Here is a 17,949-nt window from a genome sequence, read left to right on the forward strand (position 1 = left end):
TGTGATTTCACATAGCTGATTTTACAGGTTATTATTCCTATTTGCAGTGGTGAAATTGCTTTTGCTTTAGTAAATATTTAAAGGATACTACCTTCATGAAAAGTGACTGACAAATCTTCCTCATTTGTTTCAAAACACATAATGCAGGGATATAATTCACATTGAAACGGACCATTGTGGTACTTGTGCATGACATGGTGACAAAAGTGAGCATGACTCTTCTTTCCAAAACAATAAACTGTCTGTTACCAACTCACACTTCACTAGTGGCCTTAAAGATTTTGATCGAGGACATTTCAATTCCATCTGTTAAAGACGAAGGCCAGGATTTTCTGCTCCACGCTCACTAGCCTGGGATTTTCTTGAAAATTAAAATCAGGGGCTGCTGAGTGCAGTGGCAGAAAACCTCGGCCTAAATGTTGTCTTGTTGGACAGAAGCTGAACAACACACCACGGAGCTCTGTATTAATGGAGGATTTCCCCTAACTTCAGAGCTTTTTTTATATCCAGCACATTGAAGTGCAATGAAGCTTTCACTGAAGCCTCAGGAAACTGGACAGGAACAATTTGATGTAATCATACTTCAATAGTACTGAAATCCAGAAATATCTTGACTGAGATTATTATGGTCTTCCATCACTTTTGTTGTGAGGTTTGATTGGTACACAAAGATTCTGGAGATAGTGCACTGAGGCTGGTGAAAATCCCTGATCTACACCCTCAATGAGTGGAAAAATAAACATCTTTCTCTTCTTTTCTTTTACAGTATGCCTATTTAGGATTGTAAAAACTAAATCAGATCACATGGGGCTCTTCTAGTATTTTAAGATATGAAACTGTTTTTAATTCATGTGAAATGCAGAGCGGTTGAACAAATCTTTATGTATATTTCTTGTTCAAATTTTGCAATGAGCAAAGGACTGTAAAAGATATGTGTTTAATATATAAGATCATGTCCATTTACTACAGCATACTGATCATTTATAATAAGAACTATTTCCAGGTTGCAACGATAAGCCCAGCAGACATCTGTTACGATGAGACCATGTCAACATTACGATTTGCAGAAAGGTAAAGAAGGGTGTTGTTTATTCCTAAATCTTCCCTCTGAATCAGTCATAAAACCAGATAGAATGGTATCTGAAGCATATGTTACCCTCCCAATCTATCCTTCATAGACAGAGGGCAAAGGTAAAGGTGTGGAGCACAGTCATTAGTGGGGTCCTGCAGGAATTGGCATTAGGGCAGTTGCTCTTCACCATCTTTATCAATGATCCGGATGAAGGAATTGAGGGAAATTTATGAAAATCTGAAAATGAGGTGAAGAAATTTGTAGGTGTGAAGACTTTACATGAAGAAGAAGATTGGAGGTAATGCAATGGGAGAATGGGCATATGTCTGGTAGCTATCCTTTAATATTCAAATGCAGCATGATGCACTTGGGTTGGGGCAATTCCAAGCATGAATAAACTGGATGGACCACCTGACATCGACCTCGGCACCGGCTACTGACACGACAACAGCACACCCAGCCCAGTCGACCCTGCAAAGTCCTCCACATCAACCTCTGTGGACTTGTGGTAAAATTGGGAGAGTCGTCCCACAGACTAGTCAAGCAACAGCCTGACAGTCATACTCACAGAATCATACCTTTCCGCCAATGTCACAAACTTCTACATCACCGTCCCTGGGATTATCATGTCCCACCAGCAGGACAGACCCACCAGAGGCAGCGGCGGTACAGTGGTATACAGTCGGGTGGGTGAGGCCCTGGGAATCCTCAACATTGACTCTGGACCCCATGAAGTCTCATGGCTTCAACTCAAGCATGGGCAAGGAAACCTCCTGCTGATTACCACCTACCGCCCTCCCTCAGCTGATGAATCAGTACTCCTCCATGTTGAACACCAATTGGAAGAAACGTTGAGTATAGCAAGGGCACAGAATGTGTTCTAGGTGAGGGACTTCTGTGATGCATGTAGCACTCAAATCACTGACTCCACACGGTTTGGTGTTGTAGTAACTGCTGTGACCTTAGTCCTTTATTTTATAACTCCAGAGTGCCTCCCAGGTGTGGTGGGCAGCCTTTTATACTCTGTCTTGCAGGTACTTTCAGGTCTCTCACCACAGCGCCCTCTGTGGTGCACCATTGTACGTATACATTTAATGTACCTGGACAATACATAACATCTCACTCCCCCCCAGTTCCAAAAGCCATTGCCGGAAACCTCGGCCTTGTTCGTCCTGGTTGGTTTGTGACTGTGAATCCATGACCATCCACTTCCCCGCCATGTAGAGATTATGCTTGCGATCCGGTACAAGCATGTGGTGTTTGTAGTCCTTACATGGATGATGAAGTACACGAGTATAACCCCCAACAGAAAGCAGGTATACATAGACAGTGCATTTGTATGGTACATATGATATGTGGTACAGATGTTATGTCAAAAGGTTGCAGGTGCACTGAACAGTTATTTAATCCCAGCTCCACTGGGTGAGGTATGGTGGAGAGTACTGCCCCTTTTCGCCCGAGGTAATGGGCTGCGCTGAGGCAGGGTATTGCAACTAGTGCATTGCCTCTGTTCTCAGTAGTCGCCTTGGCGGTTCATCTGCAGCCGCTGAACCCTTGCATGAATCACGTAAAATCGAAAATCGCATTGGCCCCTTTGGCATGTTAGTCACGGATCCATTAGCCCTTTTACTTGTACCTCATGGTATTAACTCTTTTCGTAAATCATTCATATCCATCATTTTAAACACAGTAACCATTCATCATCAAAATATCAACTCTTCCCATAAATCACTTCATCATACAAATCACATTACACATTTAGACTCGCTCTTGCCATACAAAATTCTTTTTGTGGGGACTGCCAATGGTGTAAGGCCCTTTTAAGGCTCCCGGGTGCATTTCCCTTTTAAGACGCCATCTTGTGGTTCCCACGAGGCTTCCCTTGGGCGCTGCCATTTTAATTGTACTGCTTGCCTTTGTTCTTTGCAGAGCTCTGCTGCCACAAGGCTCGCTGGCCTGACGTTTTACTCTCTGGAATAGAAGGAATAAAGAAGGAAAATGGCCAAAATAATCCGATCTTGAATCTGGCTCTTTGAATTCGATCCATCATAGTCCCTGTGAGAATGGCCTCCGTGATTGCTGCCGTATCCTCCGCTCTGGCTCCTGCACCCACCCCAGTAGCGTTCTCCCAAGACGCACCCGCCGCCGCCGCAGCCTCCGCCACCTCCGCCGCTGCAGCCTCCGCTCCTGCCGCTGTGCCAGCAACTGCCGCCTCTCCTGCGGCCTCTGCTCCTGTCCCAGTAACTGCCGCCTCTCCTGCAGCCGCCATAGCCGCCACCACCGCCGCCGCTGTCCCGGCCTCCACCATAGCCGTGACTGCCGCCCGAATATTCCTCCGCGTGGGCCCCCCTGGACTTGTCGGCCATCGATGGACCTCCCGTTCATCGCCCGCAGCGTTTCGCCGGCTCGCACCTCAGCGATTGACCCACACCTGAACAACTGCTCTTCCAGGGTCTGCTCCAGGGAGGCTGCAGGATTGCTTGAGGTCAGGAATTCTGGGCTGTTGTCGCCTGTGTGTGGATTTAGACTGCCGATGAACGGCTTCTTCCTCCTCCAGCTCGGTTGGCGCTGCTCTTTGGGAACCCGGGGAACAGCAGTCTGTGGAGGAATGAAGTCTTTCCAGCTCCCACGGACCTTCCCCATCCACCTCCTGCCGAGAAGCATCGGCCCATCGCCTGCAATGACCCACAAAAGTAAACCGTGTGTCTCGCCCCCATGAGATACCTGCACCTCCGCTCTGCCAAGAACGGGTATCAGTTCCTCGGTGTAGGTACGCAGCTTCGCCGTGACCGTGACCAGCTTGGGTCGTGCAGCTGGGTTGACCCAAAGTTTTTCAAAAGTTTCCTGACTCATCAACAATGGACCCGATCCGATCCAGTGTCCACTTCCATACTCACTGGGACTCTGTTAATCTTGACCTCCGTAATTACTGGGGCCGAACCGTCGGTACACGTATACAGTCCAAACAACGCCTCATCTTCTTCTGCCTGCTACTCGCTGGAAAATGGAGCCTCTACCATCTCCTCAGCCACATGGTGAGTCAGGTGTCTTTTGCACATACGCTGAAGGTGGCCTTTCGTGTGGCAGGTGTTGCACGTGTCCTCCGCAAACCTGCTGTGACCTTAGTCCTTTATTGTGTAACTCCAGAGTGCCTCCCAGGTGTGGTGGGCAGCCTTTTATACTCTGTCTTGCAGGTACTTTCAGGTCTCCCACCACAGCGCCCTCTGTGGTGCACCATTGTACTTATACATTTAATGTACCTGGACAATACATAACAACTTCAATGTCAATCACCAAGAGTGGCTCGGTAACACCACAACTGACCGAGCTGGCTGAGTCCTGAAGGACATAGCTGCCAGACTGGGCCTGCAGCAGGTGGTGAGCAAACCAACACGAGGAAAAAACCTGCTTGACCTCGTCCTCACCAATTTACCTGTTGCAGAAACATCTGCCTATGACAGCATTGGTAGCAGTGACCACCACACAGTCTTTGTGGAGCCAAAGTCCTATGTTCATACTGAGGACACCCTCTATTGTGTTGTGTAGCACTACCACCATGCTAAATTGGATAGATTCCGAACAGATCTTGCAGCTCAAAACTGAACATCCATGAGGCACTGTGGGCCATCAGCAGCTGCAGAATTGTATTCCACCACAATCTGTAACATCATGGCCTAGCATATCCCTCACTCTACCATAACTATTAAGCCAGGGGACCAACCCTGGTTCAATAAAGAGTGTAGAAGAGCATGCCAGGAGCAGCACCAGGTGGACCTAAAAATTAGGTGCCAACCTGGGGAAGCTGCAACACAGGACTACATGCATGCTAAAAAGTGGAAGCAGCATGCTATAGACAGGGCTAAGCGATCCCACAATCACCGGATCATATCCAAGCTCTTCAGTCCTGCCACATCCAGTGGTGAATGGTGGTGGACTATTAAACAACTAACGGGAGAAGGAGGCTCCATGAACATCCCCATCCTCAATGATGGCGGAGCTCAGCACATGAGTGCAAAAGACAAGGCTCAAGCATTTGCAAACATCTTCAGCCAGTGGATCATCCATATCGGCCTCCTCTTGAGGTCCCCACTATCACAGAAGCCAGTCTTCAGCCAATTCGATTCATTCCATGTGATATTAAGAAATGACTGAACATACTTGATACAGCAAAGCCTATGGGCCCCGACAATATCCCGGCTGTCGTGCTGAAGACTTGTGCTCCAGAACATGCCACGCCTCTAGCCAAGCTGTTCCAGTACAGCTGCAACACTGGCATCTACCTGACACAACGTGGAAAATAGCCCAGGTATGTCTTATCCACAAAAAAACAGGACAAATCCTATCCGGCCAAATTTCCACCCCATCAGTTTACTCTCACTCATTAGCAAAATGATAAAAGGTGTCATCGACAGTGCTATCAAGTGACATTTACTCACCAATAACCTGCTCACCGATGCCCAGTTTGGGTTTCGCCAGGACCACTCAGCTCCAGACCTCATTACAGTCTTGCTCCAAATATGGACAAAAGAGCTGAATTCTAGAGGGGAGGTGAGAGTGACTGCCCTTGACATCAAGATAGCAGGTCAGAGGTTGAGTATTCTGCAGCGAGTGTCTCACCTCCTAACTCCCCAAAGCCTTTTCACCATCTACAAGGCACAAGTTAGGAGTGATGGAATATTCTCCACTTGCCTGGATGAGTGCAGCTCCACAACACTCAAGAAGCTCGACGCCATCCAGGACAAAGCAGCTGCATGATTGGCAACCCATCCACCACCTTAAACATTCACACCCTCCATCACCAATGTACCGTTGCTGCAGTATGAACCATCTACAAAATGCACTGCAGCAACTCGCCAAGGCTTCTTTGGCAGCACCTCCCAAACCCACGACTTCTACCACCTAGAAGGACAAGGGCAGCCGGCGCATGGGAACACCATCACCTCCAAGTTCCCCTCCAAGTCACAGACCATCTCAACTTGGAAATATATTATCGTTCCTTCATCGTCACTGGGTCAATATCCAGGAACACCCTCTGTAACAGCACTGTGGAAGTACCTTCACCACACAGACTGCTGCAGTTCAAGAAGGCGGCTCACCACCACTTTCTCGAGGGCCAATTAGGGATGGGTGATAAATGCTGGTCTTGCCAGTGGCACCACATTCCATGAACAAATTTTAAAAAGTGCACCATGCAGGGTTGTGCGCTCAAGGCTGTTGAGCGGGAAATATAACACATGATTAATTGAAGGTCCATAACCAATTGGGAGGTTAATGTGAAAGTAAATAGGGCATGAAGACACATTGCCAGGTCAATAAAATATGAATCTAAGGGCTAGTGTTTCCAAAAAATCCGCCACTGCCGGATTGCCGCCCAAAATACCGCTAAGATTTTAAAATTACTGCGGGCGAAAAATTCCATAAAAAAAGGAAAAAATTCTGCCCGGCGGAAAAAATGGACTTTACACCCAGATTCTCGGAGGAAAAGGCGATCCTGGGACGATTGGGTGGAACTTAATCTAATTGGGCAGTACTTACTAATATTTAGACCATGCCTGTGGGTTGGGCCAAGGGAGGGGGGAAAACACTAAAAATATTTTTTTTAAATACAAAACATAAATAACAATACATTCTCAGGACCCTTTTACATATAATCGCTCAAAAACAAAGTAAAAGAAAACTTTAAGAACATAAGAACATCAGAAATAGGAACAGGAGTAGGCCATACGGCCCCTTGAGCCTGCTCCGCCATTTAATATGATCATGGCTGATCTGATCATGGACTCAGCTCCACTTCCCCGCCTGCTCCCCATAACCCCTTACCCCCTTATCGTTTAAGAAACTGTATATTTCTGTCTTAAATTTATTCAATGTCCCAGCTTCCACAGCTCTCTGAGGCAGAAAATTCCACAGATTTACAACCCTCTGAGACAAGAAATTTCTCCTCATCTCTGTTTTAAATGGGCGGCCCCTTATTCTAAGATCATGCTCTCTAGTTCTAGTCTCCCCCATCAGTGGAAACATCCTCTCTGCATCCACCTTGTCAAGCCCCCTCATAATCTTATACGTTTCGATAAGATCACTTCTCATCTTTCTGAATTCCAATGAGTAGAGGCCCAACCTACTCAACCTGTCCTCATAAGTCAATCCCCTCATCCTCGTAATCAACCTAGTGAACCTTCTCTGAATTGCCTCCAAAGCAAGTATATCCTTTCTTAAATATGGAAACCAAAACTGCACGCAGTATTCCAGGTGTGGCCTCACCAATACCTTAGATAACTGTAGCAAGACTTCCTTGCTTTTATACTCCATCCCCTTTGCAATAAAGGCCAAGATACCATTGGCCTTCCAAATCATTTGCTCCACCTGCATACTATCCTTTTGTGTTTCATGCACAAGTACCCCCAGGTCCCGCTGTACTGCGGCACTTTGCAATCTTTCTCCATTTAAATAATAACTTACTCTTTGATTTTTTTTTCTGCCAAAGTGCTTGACCTCACATTTTCCGACATAATACTCCATCTGCCAAATTTTTGCCCACTCACTTAGCCTATCTATGTCCTTTTGCAGATTTTTTGTGTCCTCCTCACACATTGCTTTTCCTCCCATCTTTGTAACATCAGCAAACTTGGCTACGTTACATGTTATGTCTTTAATACTCTTATGAATGACTCCACGAGGTCTAGTATTGTACTTGAGCTGTTGTGACCTTAGTTCCATTTATTGTAACTCCAGAGTGAGGCACAAGCATGGTGGGCAGCCTTTTATACTGGGCCCTGCACACCTATGCAGGTGACCCTCAGGTCTCCCACTGCAGTGCCCTCTGGTGGCACAACTTATGTGACTAGACAGTTAGTATACATGGTCTACATACATGACATCACTTCCCCCCCCAAGTCTGTAATGCAAATTGACTCGTACATTGACAATGACCTGGGCTTTGCTCTTCCTGGTTGACCATTGGAGGGTCACTTCTAGCTTGGGTGGGTTGGTAGTGAGATTTGTTGCCAGTGGAGGTCCCAGTGGTTTCTGGTTGTGAGTCCATGACTACTCCATTCTCTCCCCCACACAGAGATCATGCTAATGGCCATTACATGCAAGTTGCATTCAAGTTCATCACATGGGTTTTACATTTACATTTTGGTATATTTGTTGGGTGGATTACAGTTGCGTTTCTTTTTGTGTGGTACATTTACATGATCAGTACAGATATATCAGTACAGGTACACAAGGACAGTCTAGTTCCAGCACGGCCGGATGAGATCCGGGTCCTTTGGTGATGGCACAGCGCCCCATGCTAGTGGGTCTGTGGGCGAGGTGAGCTCATTTTGCTCGAGTTGCCGGAGTTCAGGGCTCTTGCCATTACTCCTAGTGTCGGGCAGGCCCAAAGACAACTGATGTGTCTGTGACCTCCCTGTCCTTTTCGTTTGCACCGTGTTGCTGCTGCTCCCTGGGAAGAGGTCTGAGCGAGTGAACGTTTTGTCTAAGTGACAGCGGGACTGCCTCGTCTTGTCTAGCAGTTCGCAGGCAACTGCTGACTCGCTTTCCTTGAGGGCACCATTGTGAGCACTCTCTAGTTTGTGATCCTGGCTGGTCCAGGTCCCGTTCGGAGGAGCCATTGCGGGTGACCCTTCGCTCTTCGGCATTGCCGTGGTGGCGAGTGGGTTTGTGGGCTGCGCCTTTTCCACCCGGGTGGTGGGTGACGGTAGCAGACTACGAGCATAGGCGCAGTTTCTGGCCCGTGGCGGTTCATGCTATCGGGTGCCTGCAACGTTAAACCGATCTGAGGCAGGGTATCGCTACCAGTGCCTCTGCTCTCCGAGGATCATTTACTCTGCGGCTTGTCTACTTCTGTCAGCTGTGGGGACACTTTATGATACATCGTTCTGATCCCGGGGATGCAGGCTACAGCATTGGGTAGCCCACTGGACCTGTATATGACCGTTAGGTGTTCGCCCGCTATATTGGCTGATTGCAATTTACACCCGACATTGCTCAACAACATTTTGCTCGTTACAGCTGGACTTTTACATTGATTACCAATTTCAAACAGTTCATTTAAAAATGGCGGGTTGCTGACCTCCTTTAAAATGGCCTTGCTACTTCTCCCAATCGTCTTCCTTGCGTGGAACCATGTGTTGTTGCTCCATTAGCGCTGCACCTCGTGGTTTGGACGCCATTGTTTCCCTGTCCATGTTGTCGACTGCCGCCATCTTCTTTCCCAGGAATTCTGCCACTGAAGCTGGGAAGGCGCCCTCGGATCCAATCTTCCTCCCCAGAAGTCCTGCCACTGAAACCGGGAAGGTGTGTTCAGGTCGTCTCGGCCGGATCATCGCCATGCAGTCGTGATGAGCGGTCTGTGCCTCGGGGGCTGCGCGGATCTGCTCTCCAGTGCCTGGTCCAACCGAAAGTGGGGGCTTGCTCTGCCTCTGAGCACGGGGGTCGTCGATCGCTGGAGGGATGAAGTCTTCCCAGTTCCAATGAATCATCCCCATCCATCTTCTTCCAAATAACGTTGGTCCATCACCTGAAACAATCCACAATGGTAAATTGTGCACCGCACTATCAACAACTGATATCAGTTCCTTGGTGTAGGTGCGCAGCTTTGCCTGAACCGGGACCAGCTTGGGTCGTTCAGCTTGATCGTTCCATAGCCTCTCAAAGGTTTCCTGGCTCATTACTGACTGACTCGCCCCCGTGTCCACTTCCATGAAGACTGGAACGCCATTTATCTCGACTTTCATTATCACTGGAGGAAAATCTGTGGTGCAGGTATATACTCCATACACTTCGTCCTGGGACTGAGCTGCCTCTCGAGCCATCTCCCCGTAATCCACGCTGGATTCACAGCCATCTGCTGACTCCTCTTCCACGTGGTGAGTCACAACTTTTTTGCACATTCGCTGGAGGTGGCCCTTTGTGCTGCAACTATTGCACACATAGTCTCTGAACCAACACTGATGAGCTCTGTGATTACCTCCGCAACGCCAGCATGGTGCTACTTGACTTACGTTTGCACCCCTCGGCGGACTCTGAGTTAAAGAACTCGGAGCCTGTATGCTCTGCCCTGGGCAGATTCACATTCAACAGTTCTGCCTGTGAAAGGTGCCATTTTATTTATAGTACTTGCCGGGTTTGAGTCCTGAGAGTGAGTCATCATCTGTTTGGAGCTGCAGCTTGAGGTCATGAACGCCTGGCTGATGCTGATGACCTTCTGCAGAGTGAAGGTGGTTTCGGCAGACAGTAGCCTGTGAAGAAGGGCCTCATGACCGTTGCCAATTACGAAGACGTCCCACAACGCATCAGCGAGGGATGTGCCAAATTCACACGGTCCTGCCAGCCTCCTGAGATCGACAGCGTACTTCGCGATTTCCTGGCCCTCGGGGCGGCAGTGTGTATAAAATCGATGCCTGGCCGTGAGGATGCTCTCCTTCGGTTTGAGTTGGTCCCGAATTAACACTTTCAACTCCTCATATGACTTGGTCATTATTTTTTCTGGTGCAAGCAAGTCCCTGAAGAGGCCATAGACCGCAGGCCCACAACTGGTCAACAGGATAGCTCTGCGCTTATCTGCCAGCGTGGCCGGATCATCGCCTATCAGGTCCTTTGCTATGAAATATTGGTCGAGCCGCTCCATGAAGGCTTCCTAATCTTCACCCTCTGAGAACTTTTCTAATGCACCAACGTTAGTCAGGCCAGTTGTTATGTCTTTAATACTCTTGTGAATGACTCTACGAGGTCTAGTATTGCACTTGAGCTGTTATGACCTTAGTCCCATTTATTGTAACTCCAGAGTGAGGCACGAACATGGTGGGCAGCCTTTTATACTGGGCTGTGCACACCTATGCAGATGACCCTCAGATCTCCCACCGTAGTGCCCTCTGGTGGCACACCTTATGTGACTATATAGTTAGTATAGAAACATAGAAACATAGAAAATAGGTGCAGGAGCAGGCCATTCAGCCCTTCTAGCCTGCACCGCCATTCAATGAGTTCATGGCTGAACATGAAACTTCAGTACCCCCTTCCTGCTTTCTCGCCATAACCCTTGATCCCCCGAGTAGTAAGGACTTCATCTAACTCCCTTTTGAATATATTTAGTGAATTGGCCTCAACTACTTTCTGTGGTAGAGAATTCCACAGGTTCACCACTCTCTGGGTGAAGAAGTTTCTCCTCATCTCGGTCCTAAATGGCTTACCCCTTATCCTCAGACTGTGACCCCTGGTTCTGGACATCCCCAACATTGGGAACATTCTTTCTGCATCTAACCTGTCTAAACCCGTCAGAATTTTAAACGTTTCTATGAGGTCCCCTCTCATTCTTCTGAACTCCAGTGAATACAAGCCCAATTGATCCAATCTTTCTTGATAGGTCAGTCCCGCCATCCCGGGAATCAGTCTGGTGAACCTTCGCTGCACTCCCTCAATAGCAAGAATGTCCTTCCTCAAGTTAGGAGACCAAAACTGTACACAATACTCCAGGTGTGGCCTCACCAAGGCCCTGTACAACTGTAGCAACACCTCCCTGCCCCTGTATTCAAATCCCCTCGCTATGAAGGCCAACATGCCATTTGCTTTCTTAACCGCCTGCTGTACCTGCATGCCAACCTTCAATGACTGATGTACCATGACACCCAGGTCTCGTTGCACCTTCCCTTTTCCTAATCTGTCACCATTCAGATAATAGTCTGTCTCTCTGTTTTTACCACCAAAGTGGATAACCTCACATTTATCCACATTATACTTCATCTGCCATGCATTTGCCCACTCACCTAACCTATCCAAGTCACTCTGCAGCCTAATAGCATCCTCCTCGCAGCTCACACTGCCACCCAACTTAGTATCATCCGCAAATTTGGAGATACTGCATTTAATCCCCTCGTCTAAATCATTAATGTACAATGTAAACAGCTGGGGCCCCAGCACAGAACCTTGCGGCACTCCACTAGTCACTGCCTGCCATTCTGAAAAGTACCCGTTTACTCCTACTCTTTGCTTCCTGTCTGACAACCAGTTCTCAATCCACGTCAGCACACTACCCCCAATCCCATGTGCTTTAACTTTGCACATTAATCTCTTGTGTGGGACCTTGTCGAAAGCCTTCTGAAAGTCCAAATATACCACATCAACTGGTTCTCCTTTGTCCACTTTACTGGAAACATCCTCAAAAAATTCCAGAAGATTTGTCAAGCATGATTTCCCTTTCACAAATCCATGCTGACTTCGACCTATCATGTCACCATTTTCCAGATGCACTGCTATGACATCCTTAATAATTGATTCCATCATTTTACCCACTACTGAGGTCAGGCTGACCGGTCTATAATTCCCTGTTTTCTCTCTCCCTCCTTTTTTAAAAAGTGGGGTTACATTGGCTACCCTCCACTCCATAGGAACTGATCCAGAGTCAATGGAATGTTGGAAAATGACTGTCAATGCATCCGCTATTTCCAAGGCCACCTCCTTAAGTACTCTAGGATGCAGGCCATCAGGCCCTGGGGATTTATCGGCCTTCAATCCCATCAATTTCCCCAACACAATTTCCCGACTAATAAAGATTTCCCTCAGTTCCTCTTCCTTACTAGACCCTCTGACCCCTTTTATATCCGGAAGGTTGTTTGTATCCTCCTTAGTGAATACCGAACCAAAGTACTTGTTCAATTGATCCGCCATTTCTTTGTTCCCCGTTATGACTTCCCCTGATTCTGACTGCAGGGGACCTACGTTTGTCTTCACCAACCTTTTTCTCTTTACATACCTATAGAAACTTTTGCAATCCGCCTTAATGTTCCCTGCAAGCTTCTTCTCGTACTCCATTTTCCCTGTCCTAATCAAACCCTTTGTCCTCCTCTGCTGAGTTCTAAATTTCTCCCAGTCCCCAGGTTCGCTGCTATTTCTGGCCAATTTGTATGCCACTTCCTTGGCTTTAATACTATCCCTGATTTCCCTAGATAGCCACGGTTGAGCCACCTTCCCCTTTTTATTTTTACGCCAGACAGGAATGTACAATTGTTGTACTTCATCCATGCGGTCTCTAAATGTCTGCCATTGCCCATCCACAGTCAACCCCCTAAGTATCATTCGCCAATCTATCCTAGCCAATTCACGCCTCATACCTTCAAAGTTACCCTTCTTTAAGTTCTGGACCATGGTCTCTGAAATTACTGTTTCATTCTCCATCCTAATGCAGAATTCCACCATATTATGGTCACTCTTCCCCAAGGGGCCTCGCACAATGAGATTGCTAATTAATCCTCTCTCATTACACAACACCCAGTCTAAGATGGCCTCCCCCCTAGTTGGTTCCTCAACATATTGGTCTAGAAAACCATCCCTTATGCACTCCAGGAAATCCTCCTCCACCGTATTGCTTCCAGTTTGGCTAGCCCAATCTATGTGCATATTAAAGTCACCCATTATAACTGCTACACCTTTATTGCATGCACCCCTAATTTCCTGTTTGATGCCCTCCCCAACATCCCTACTACTGTTTGGAGGTCTGTACACAACTCCTACTAACGTTTTTTGCCCTTTGGTGTTCTGCAGCTCTACCCATATAGATTCCACATCATCCAAGCTAATGTCTTTCCTAACTATTGCATTAATCTCCTCTTTAACCAGCAATGCTACCCCACCTCCTTTTCCTTTTATTCTATCCTTCCTGAATGTTGAATACCCCTGAATGTTGAGTTCCCAGCCCTGATCATCCTGGAGCCACGTCTCCGTAATCCCAATCACATCATATTTGTTAACATCTATTTGCACAATTAATTCATCCACCTTATTGCGGATACTCCTTGCATTAAGACACAAAGCCTTCAGGCTTGTTTTATTAACACCCTTTGTCCTTTTAGAATTTTGCTGTACAGTGGCCCTTTTTGTTCTTTGCCTTGGGTTTCTCTGCCCTACACTTTTCCTCATCTCCTTTCTGTCTTTTGCTTTTGGCTCCTTTTTGTTTCCCTCTGTCTCCCTGCATTGGTTCCCATCCCCCTGCCATATTAGTTTAAATCCTCCCCAACAGCACTAGCAAACACTCCCCCTAGGACATTGGTTCCAGTCCTGCCCAGGTGCAGACCGTCCGGTTTGTACTGGTCCCACCTCCCCCAGAACCGGTCCCAATGCCCCAGGAATTTGAATCCCTCCCTGCTGCACCACTGCTCAAGCCACGTATTCATCTGCGCTATCCTGCGATTCCTACTCTGACTATCACGTGGCACTGGTAGCAATCCCGAGATTACTACTTTTGAGGTCCTACTTTTTAATTTAGCTCCTAGCTCCTTAAATTCGTTTCGTAGGACCTCATCCCTTTTTTTGCCTATGTCGTTGGTACCAATGTGCACCACGACAACTGGCTGTTCTCCCTCCCATTTCAGAATGTCCTGCACCCGCTCCGAGACATCCTTGACCCTTGCACCAGGGAGGCAACATACCATCCTGGAGTCTCGGTTGCGGCCGCAGAAACGCCTATCTATTCCCCTCACAATTGAATCCCCTATCACTATCGCTCTCCCACTCTTTTTCTTGCCCTCCTGTGCAGCAGAGCCAGCCACGGTGCCATGAACTTGGCTGCTGCTGCCCTCCCCTGATGAGTCATTCCCCTCAACAGTACCCAAAGCGGTGTATCTGTTTTGCAGGGGGATGACCGCAGGGGACCCCTGCACTACCTTCCTTGCTCTACTCTTCCTGTTGGTCTTCCATTCCCTATCTGGCTGTGGACCCTTTCCCTGCGGTAAGACCAACTCACTACACGTGATACTCACGTCATTCTCAGCATCGTGGATGCTCCAGAGTGAATCCACCCTCAGCTCCAATTCCGCAACGCGGACCGTCAGGAGCTGGAGGCGGATACACTTCTCACACACGTAGTCGTCAGGGACACCGGAAGCGTCCCTGAGTTCCCACATGGTACATGGTCTACATACATGACATTACACTCAGTCCTTTCTTCCAAGTCATTAATATAGATTGTAAATAGTTGGGGTCCCAGCACTGATCCCTGCAACACCCCACTAGTTACTGGTTGCCAACCAGAGAACAAACCATTTATCCTGACTCCCTGTTCTCTGTTATTTAGCCAATCTTCTATCCATGCTGATATATTACCCCCAACCCCGTGAACTTTTATCTTGTGCAGTAACCTTTCATGTGGCACCTTGTCAAATGCCTTCTGGAAGTCCAAATACACCATATCCACTGGTTCCCTTTTATCCAGCCTGTTCGTTACATCCTCAAAGAACTCCAACAAATTTGTCAAACATGACTTCCCCCTCATAAATCCATGCTGATTCTGCCTGACCGAATTTTGTTTTTCCAAATGTCCTGCTACTGCTTCTTTAATAATGGACTCCAACATTTTCCCAACCACAGATGTTAGGCTAACTGGTCTATAGTTTCCTGCTTTTTGTCTGCCTCTTTTTTTAAATAGGGGTGTTACATTTGCAGTTTTCCAATCTACTGGGACCTCCCCAGAATCCAGGAATTTTGGTAAATTACAACCAATGCATCCACAATCCCTGCCTTTTTTTGCAGGTCTTGTAAGGTTGCAAAATTCGTGGGAACCACCCACCGTTTGGACTCATTGGATAGGAAATTTGATTTGGAACTACCAACCAGAAAGTTTGAGATCCTGAAATGCACATGGAAGAAACTATGAATTTTAATCGAATTTGGGATTTTACAAGACAGATTGGGAAGGGCTAAGAACTAAAGGATAACTATCCTTCAAAAGAAACCAGTTTTGAGTATTGAAACTGTCTGCGGTTTTGAAGTTAAAACAAATTGTCTGGGGAATTGTGTAAACTCGAAAACCCTTCTCCCCGGGAGACACTAACATAGCAACAATCAACTCAGGGATAGCCAGCCATCACCCTGAGCAAGAAATCAATACAACATATACATAATGACAATGGTACATCCAGCCCGCAAGGAAAACCCAGGCCTAGGCAGACATTGCAAATACCAAAGCTAACTTTTCCCCATCAAAAACACATTTAAAAGATCGACACATCCGAGACAGGTTAACATTTAATGGGCCTGCCAAAATATGACACAGCGATAGCAAGCCTGCCAAAAATTAAACAAAGAATCAGGGCTGATTTGGTGCGAAGATTAGAACAGCTCCCAAAGTATAATGGGGGCCCTGTTTTAACAAAGTTTATGCATAGCATCATAGAGCATCAAGAAGGGAGGAGAGAGAGACCACCGCAGCAGTTCTAACAAGCCTCTCCAGCCCCGACGGCACTCCTGGGGCCACACTGCCCTGCTATCGAGAAGGAAGGAAAAACATCACCACATCAGAGAAAGCAGCCCCAGAACCTTGGACATCACCATCGCGGCAGCAACCGACCACAGCCAACGTGGTACCATCGAAAACACCGCGATCGACCAACTCCGAAACAAAACTCCTCAAAGAAGAAACCGAAGATTCTAAAGTTTCCACTCTACAATCCAGTCCTGACTACCACAGGTGAAGCATTAACTAAAGAGACTTTTGAAACCTATTTCTAATGAAAGAAAGTGGGTACTCACCCCATAAGTCCAATACGCGCCCTACCGCATCAGTGGACACCACCCAACTGAAGACTACGCAGTCAGAAGTCTTCTACGATCTTCAGGGTACGGCAAGCAGAACCTACAGAGTCCAGCGAACCCCAAAATTGCGGATCACCACCAACTGACAATAAAGGATTGGTGAGCATAGTCCCTGTTTGCCCTGGAGTTTAACCTATTCAGAGTTAGGCATTGGGAGGTGGGAGGTGTATTATTTCTGTAACCCCTTTGAATGTGTGATATAGTGTTCTTTATTTGAATGATTATAAGTTTGACATTGTATTTTCTTGTCCTTAATAAAATTGAAGTTCTTTGCACCAAACCAGTTGTCCCTTGCACTTTGGATTGATTTGGGGGATGTGACAAAGTCTAGAACCCAGGGAGTGGGAGCGATTCGAACCACTCAGAAGGTCAGAGGTGAACCTGACCCCACACCACCCCCTACAGAATGGCGACCGCAGCAGGACTTTGGTATAAGGGATGTGATGCAGAGAGTGCTGTTTTGGAAGAAAGAACCAAGATGGAAGAGAGGATTTCCTCCTTTGTGTACAAGAAAGTGAATGTCACTAAAGAATGGGTGCTTGATCTATTGTGTGATGAGCATCCGGGAGACAACAAGCAAGGAACATAAAGAATCGGTAGAAAAGGCAATATGGTTGGTCTGTCTACAGCAACAGGTCCAACCCCTAGATAAAACCATCGAGTCGCTACAGGCAGAACTAAGGGAATGTGCAGAGACATCACATGAAAGGGCTGTGGCAGGAGAAAGGTTATGGGGAGTACTCTGCAAGCTGAAGCATGGAAAGATGCAACTAATAGAGAGGTTCAAGAACAGCCAGCACTATTTTCCGTGTCAGGTTACCGAGGTTATGAATAATGAAAAGATACTGCGGGAGGAAAATACTCACCTTACCCTTCAAGTAAAAGAGTTGGAGGAGAAGTTAAGAGATGTACAGGTAGCTTATAAAGTAGCCAGCACTAATGGATTTGAGTCAGGAGACCACGATCTCTGCCAGCAACAGATCAAGAGTTTAACCCTTGCTCTGTCCAAGGCAAAAGGCATGGTATGCCTAATAAGCCCGGGTACGGCCCAGGTAAGCCTGGACGAGAAGGAGGAAACTGTTCAACCACCACCTGTGGCACCGGTGACTATACCGGTTCGGTAGCAAGAGGGTCGAACGAGTTGCGGGGCAGACAGGGATAGCGGCCCAGCACCAGCTGTGGTGCCGAGGTTCAGCTCGGTTTTGCAGCAAGAAAGGGTGGGTGAGCCAGAGCAGGAAGAGCCAGAGCTGGGGCCGATGTGCCCGGTCCGGCAACAGAAGTTTGGCCCG

The 17,949-nt window shown here is 47.4% G+C and overlaps 1 protein-coding gene across 1 annotated transcript in view; it reads left to right on the forward strand.

Annotated features, from left to right (window-relative positions):
* LOC139262757 (kinesin-like protein KIF28) overlaps positions 1 to 17,949 on the forward strand; it is a 118,330-nt gene that overhangs the window by 35,515 nt on the left and 64,866 nt on the right. Inside the window, exon 8 of the mRNA XM_070877909.1 lies at positions 1,004 to 1,071. Coding sequence (XP_070734010.1) covers positions 1,004 to 1,071 — 68 coding nt within the window. The remainder of the gene's footprint in view (positions 1 to 1,003; positions 1,072 to 17,949) is intronic.

The sequence above is a fragment of the Pristiophorus japonicus genome, chromosome 4, assembly GCF_044704955.1.
Source record: "Pristiophorus japonicus isolate sPriJap1 chromosome 4, sPriJap1.hap1, whole genome shotgun sequence".
NCBI classification, from domain to species: domain Eukaryota; kingdom Metazoa; phylum Chordata; class Chondrichthyes; family Pristiophoridae; genus Pristiophorus; species Pristiophorus japonicus.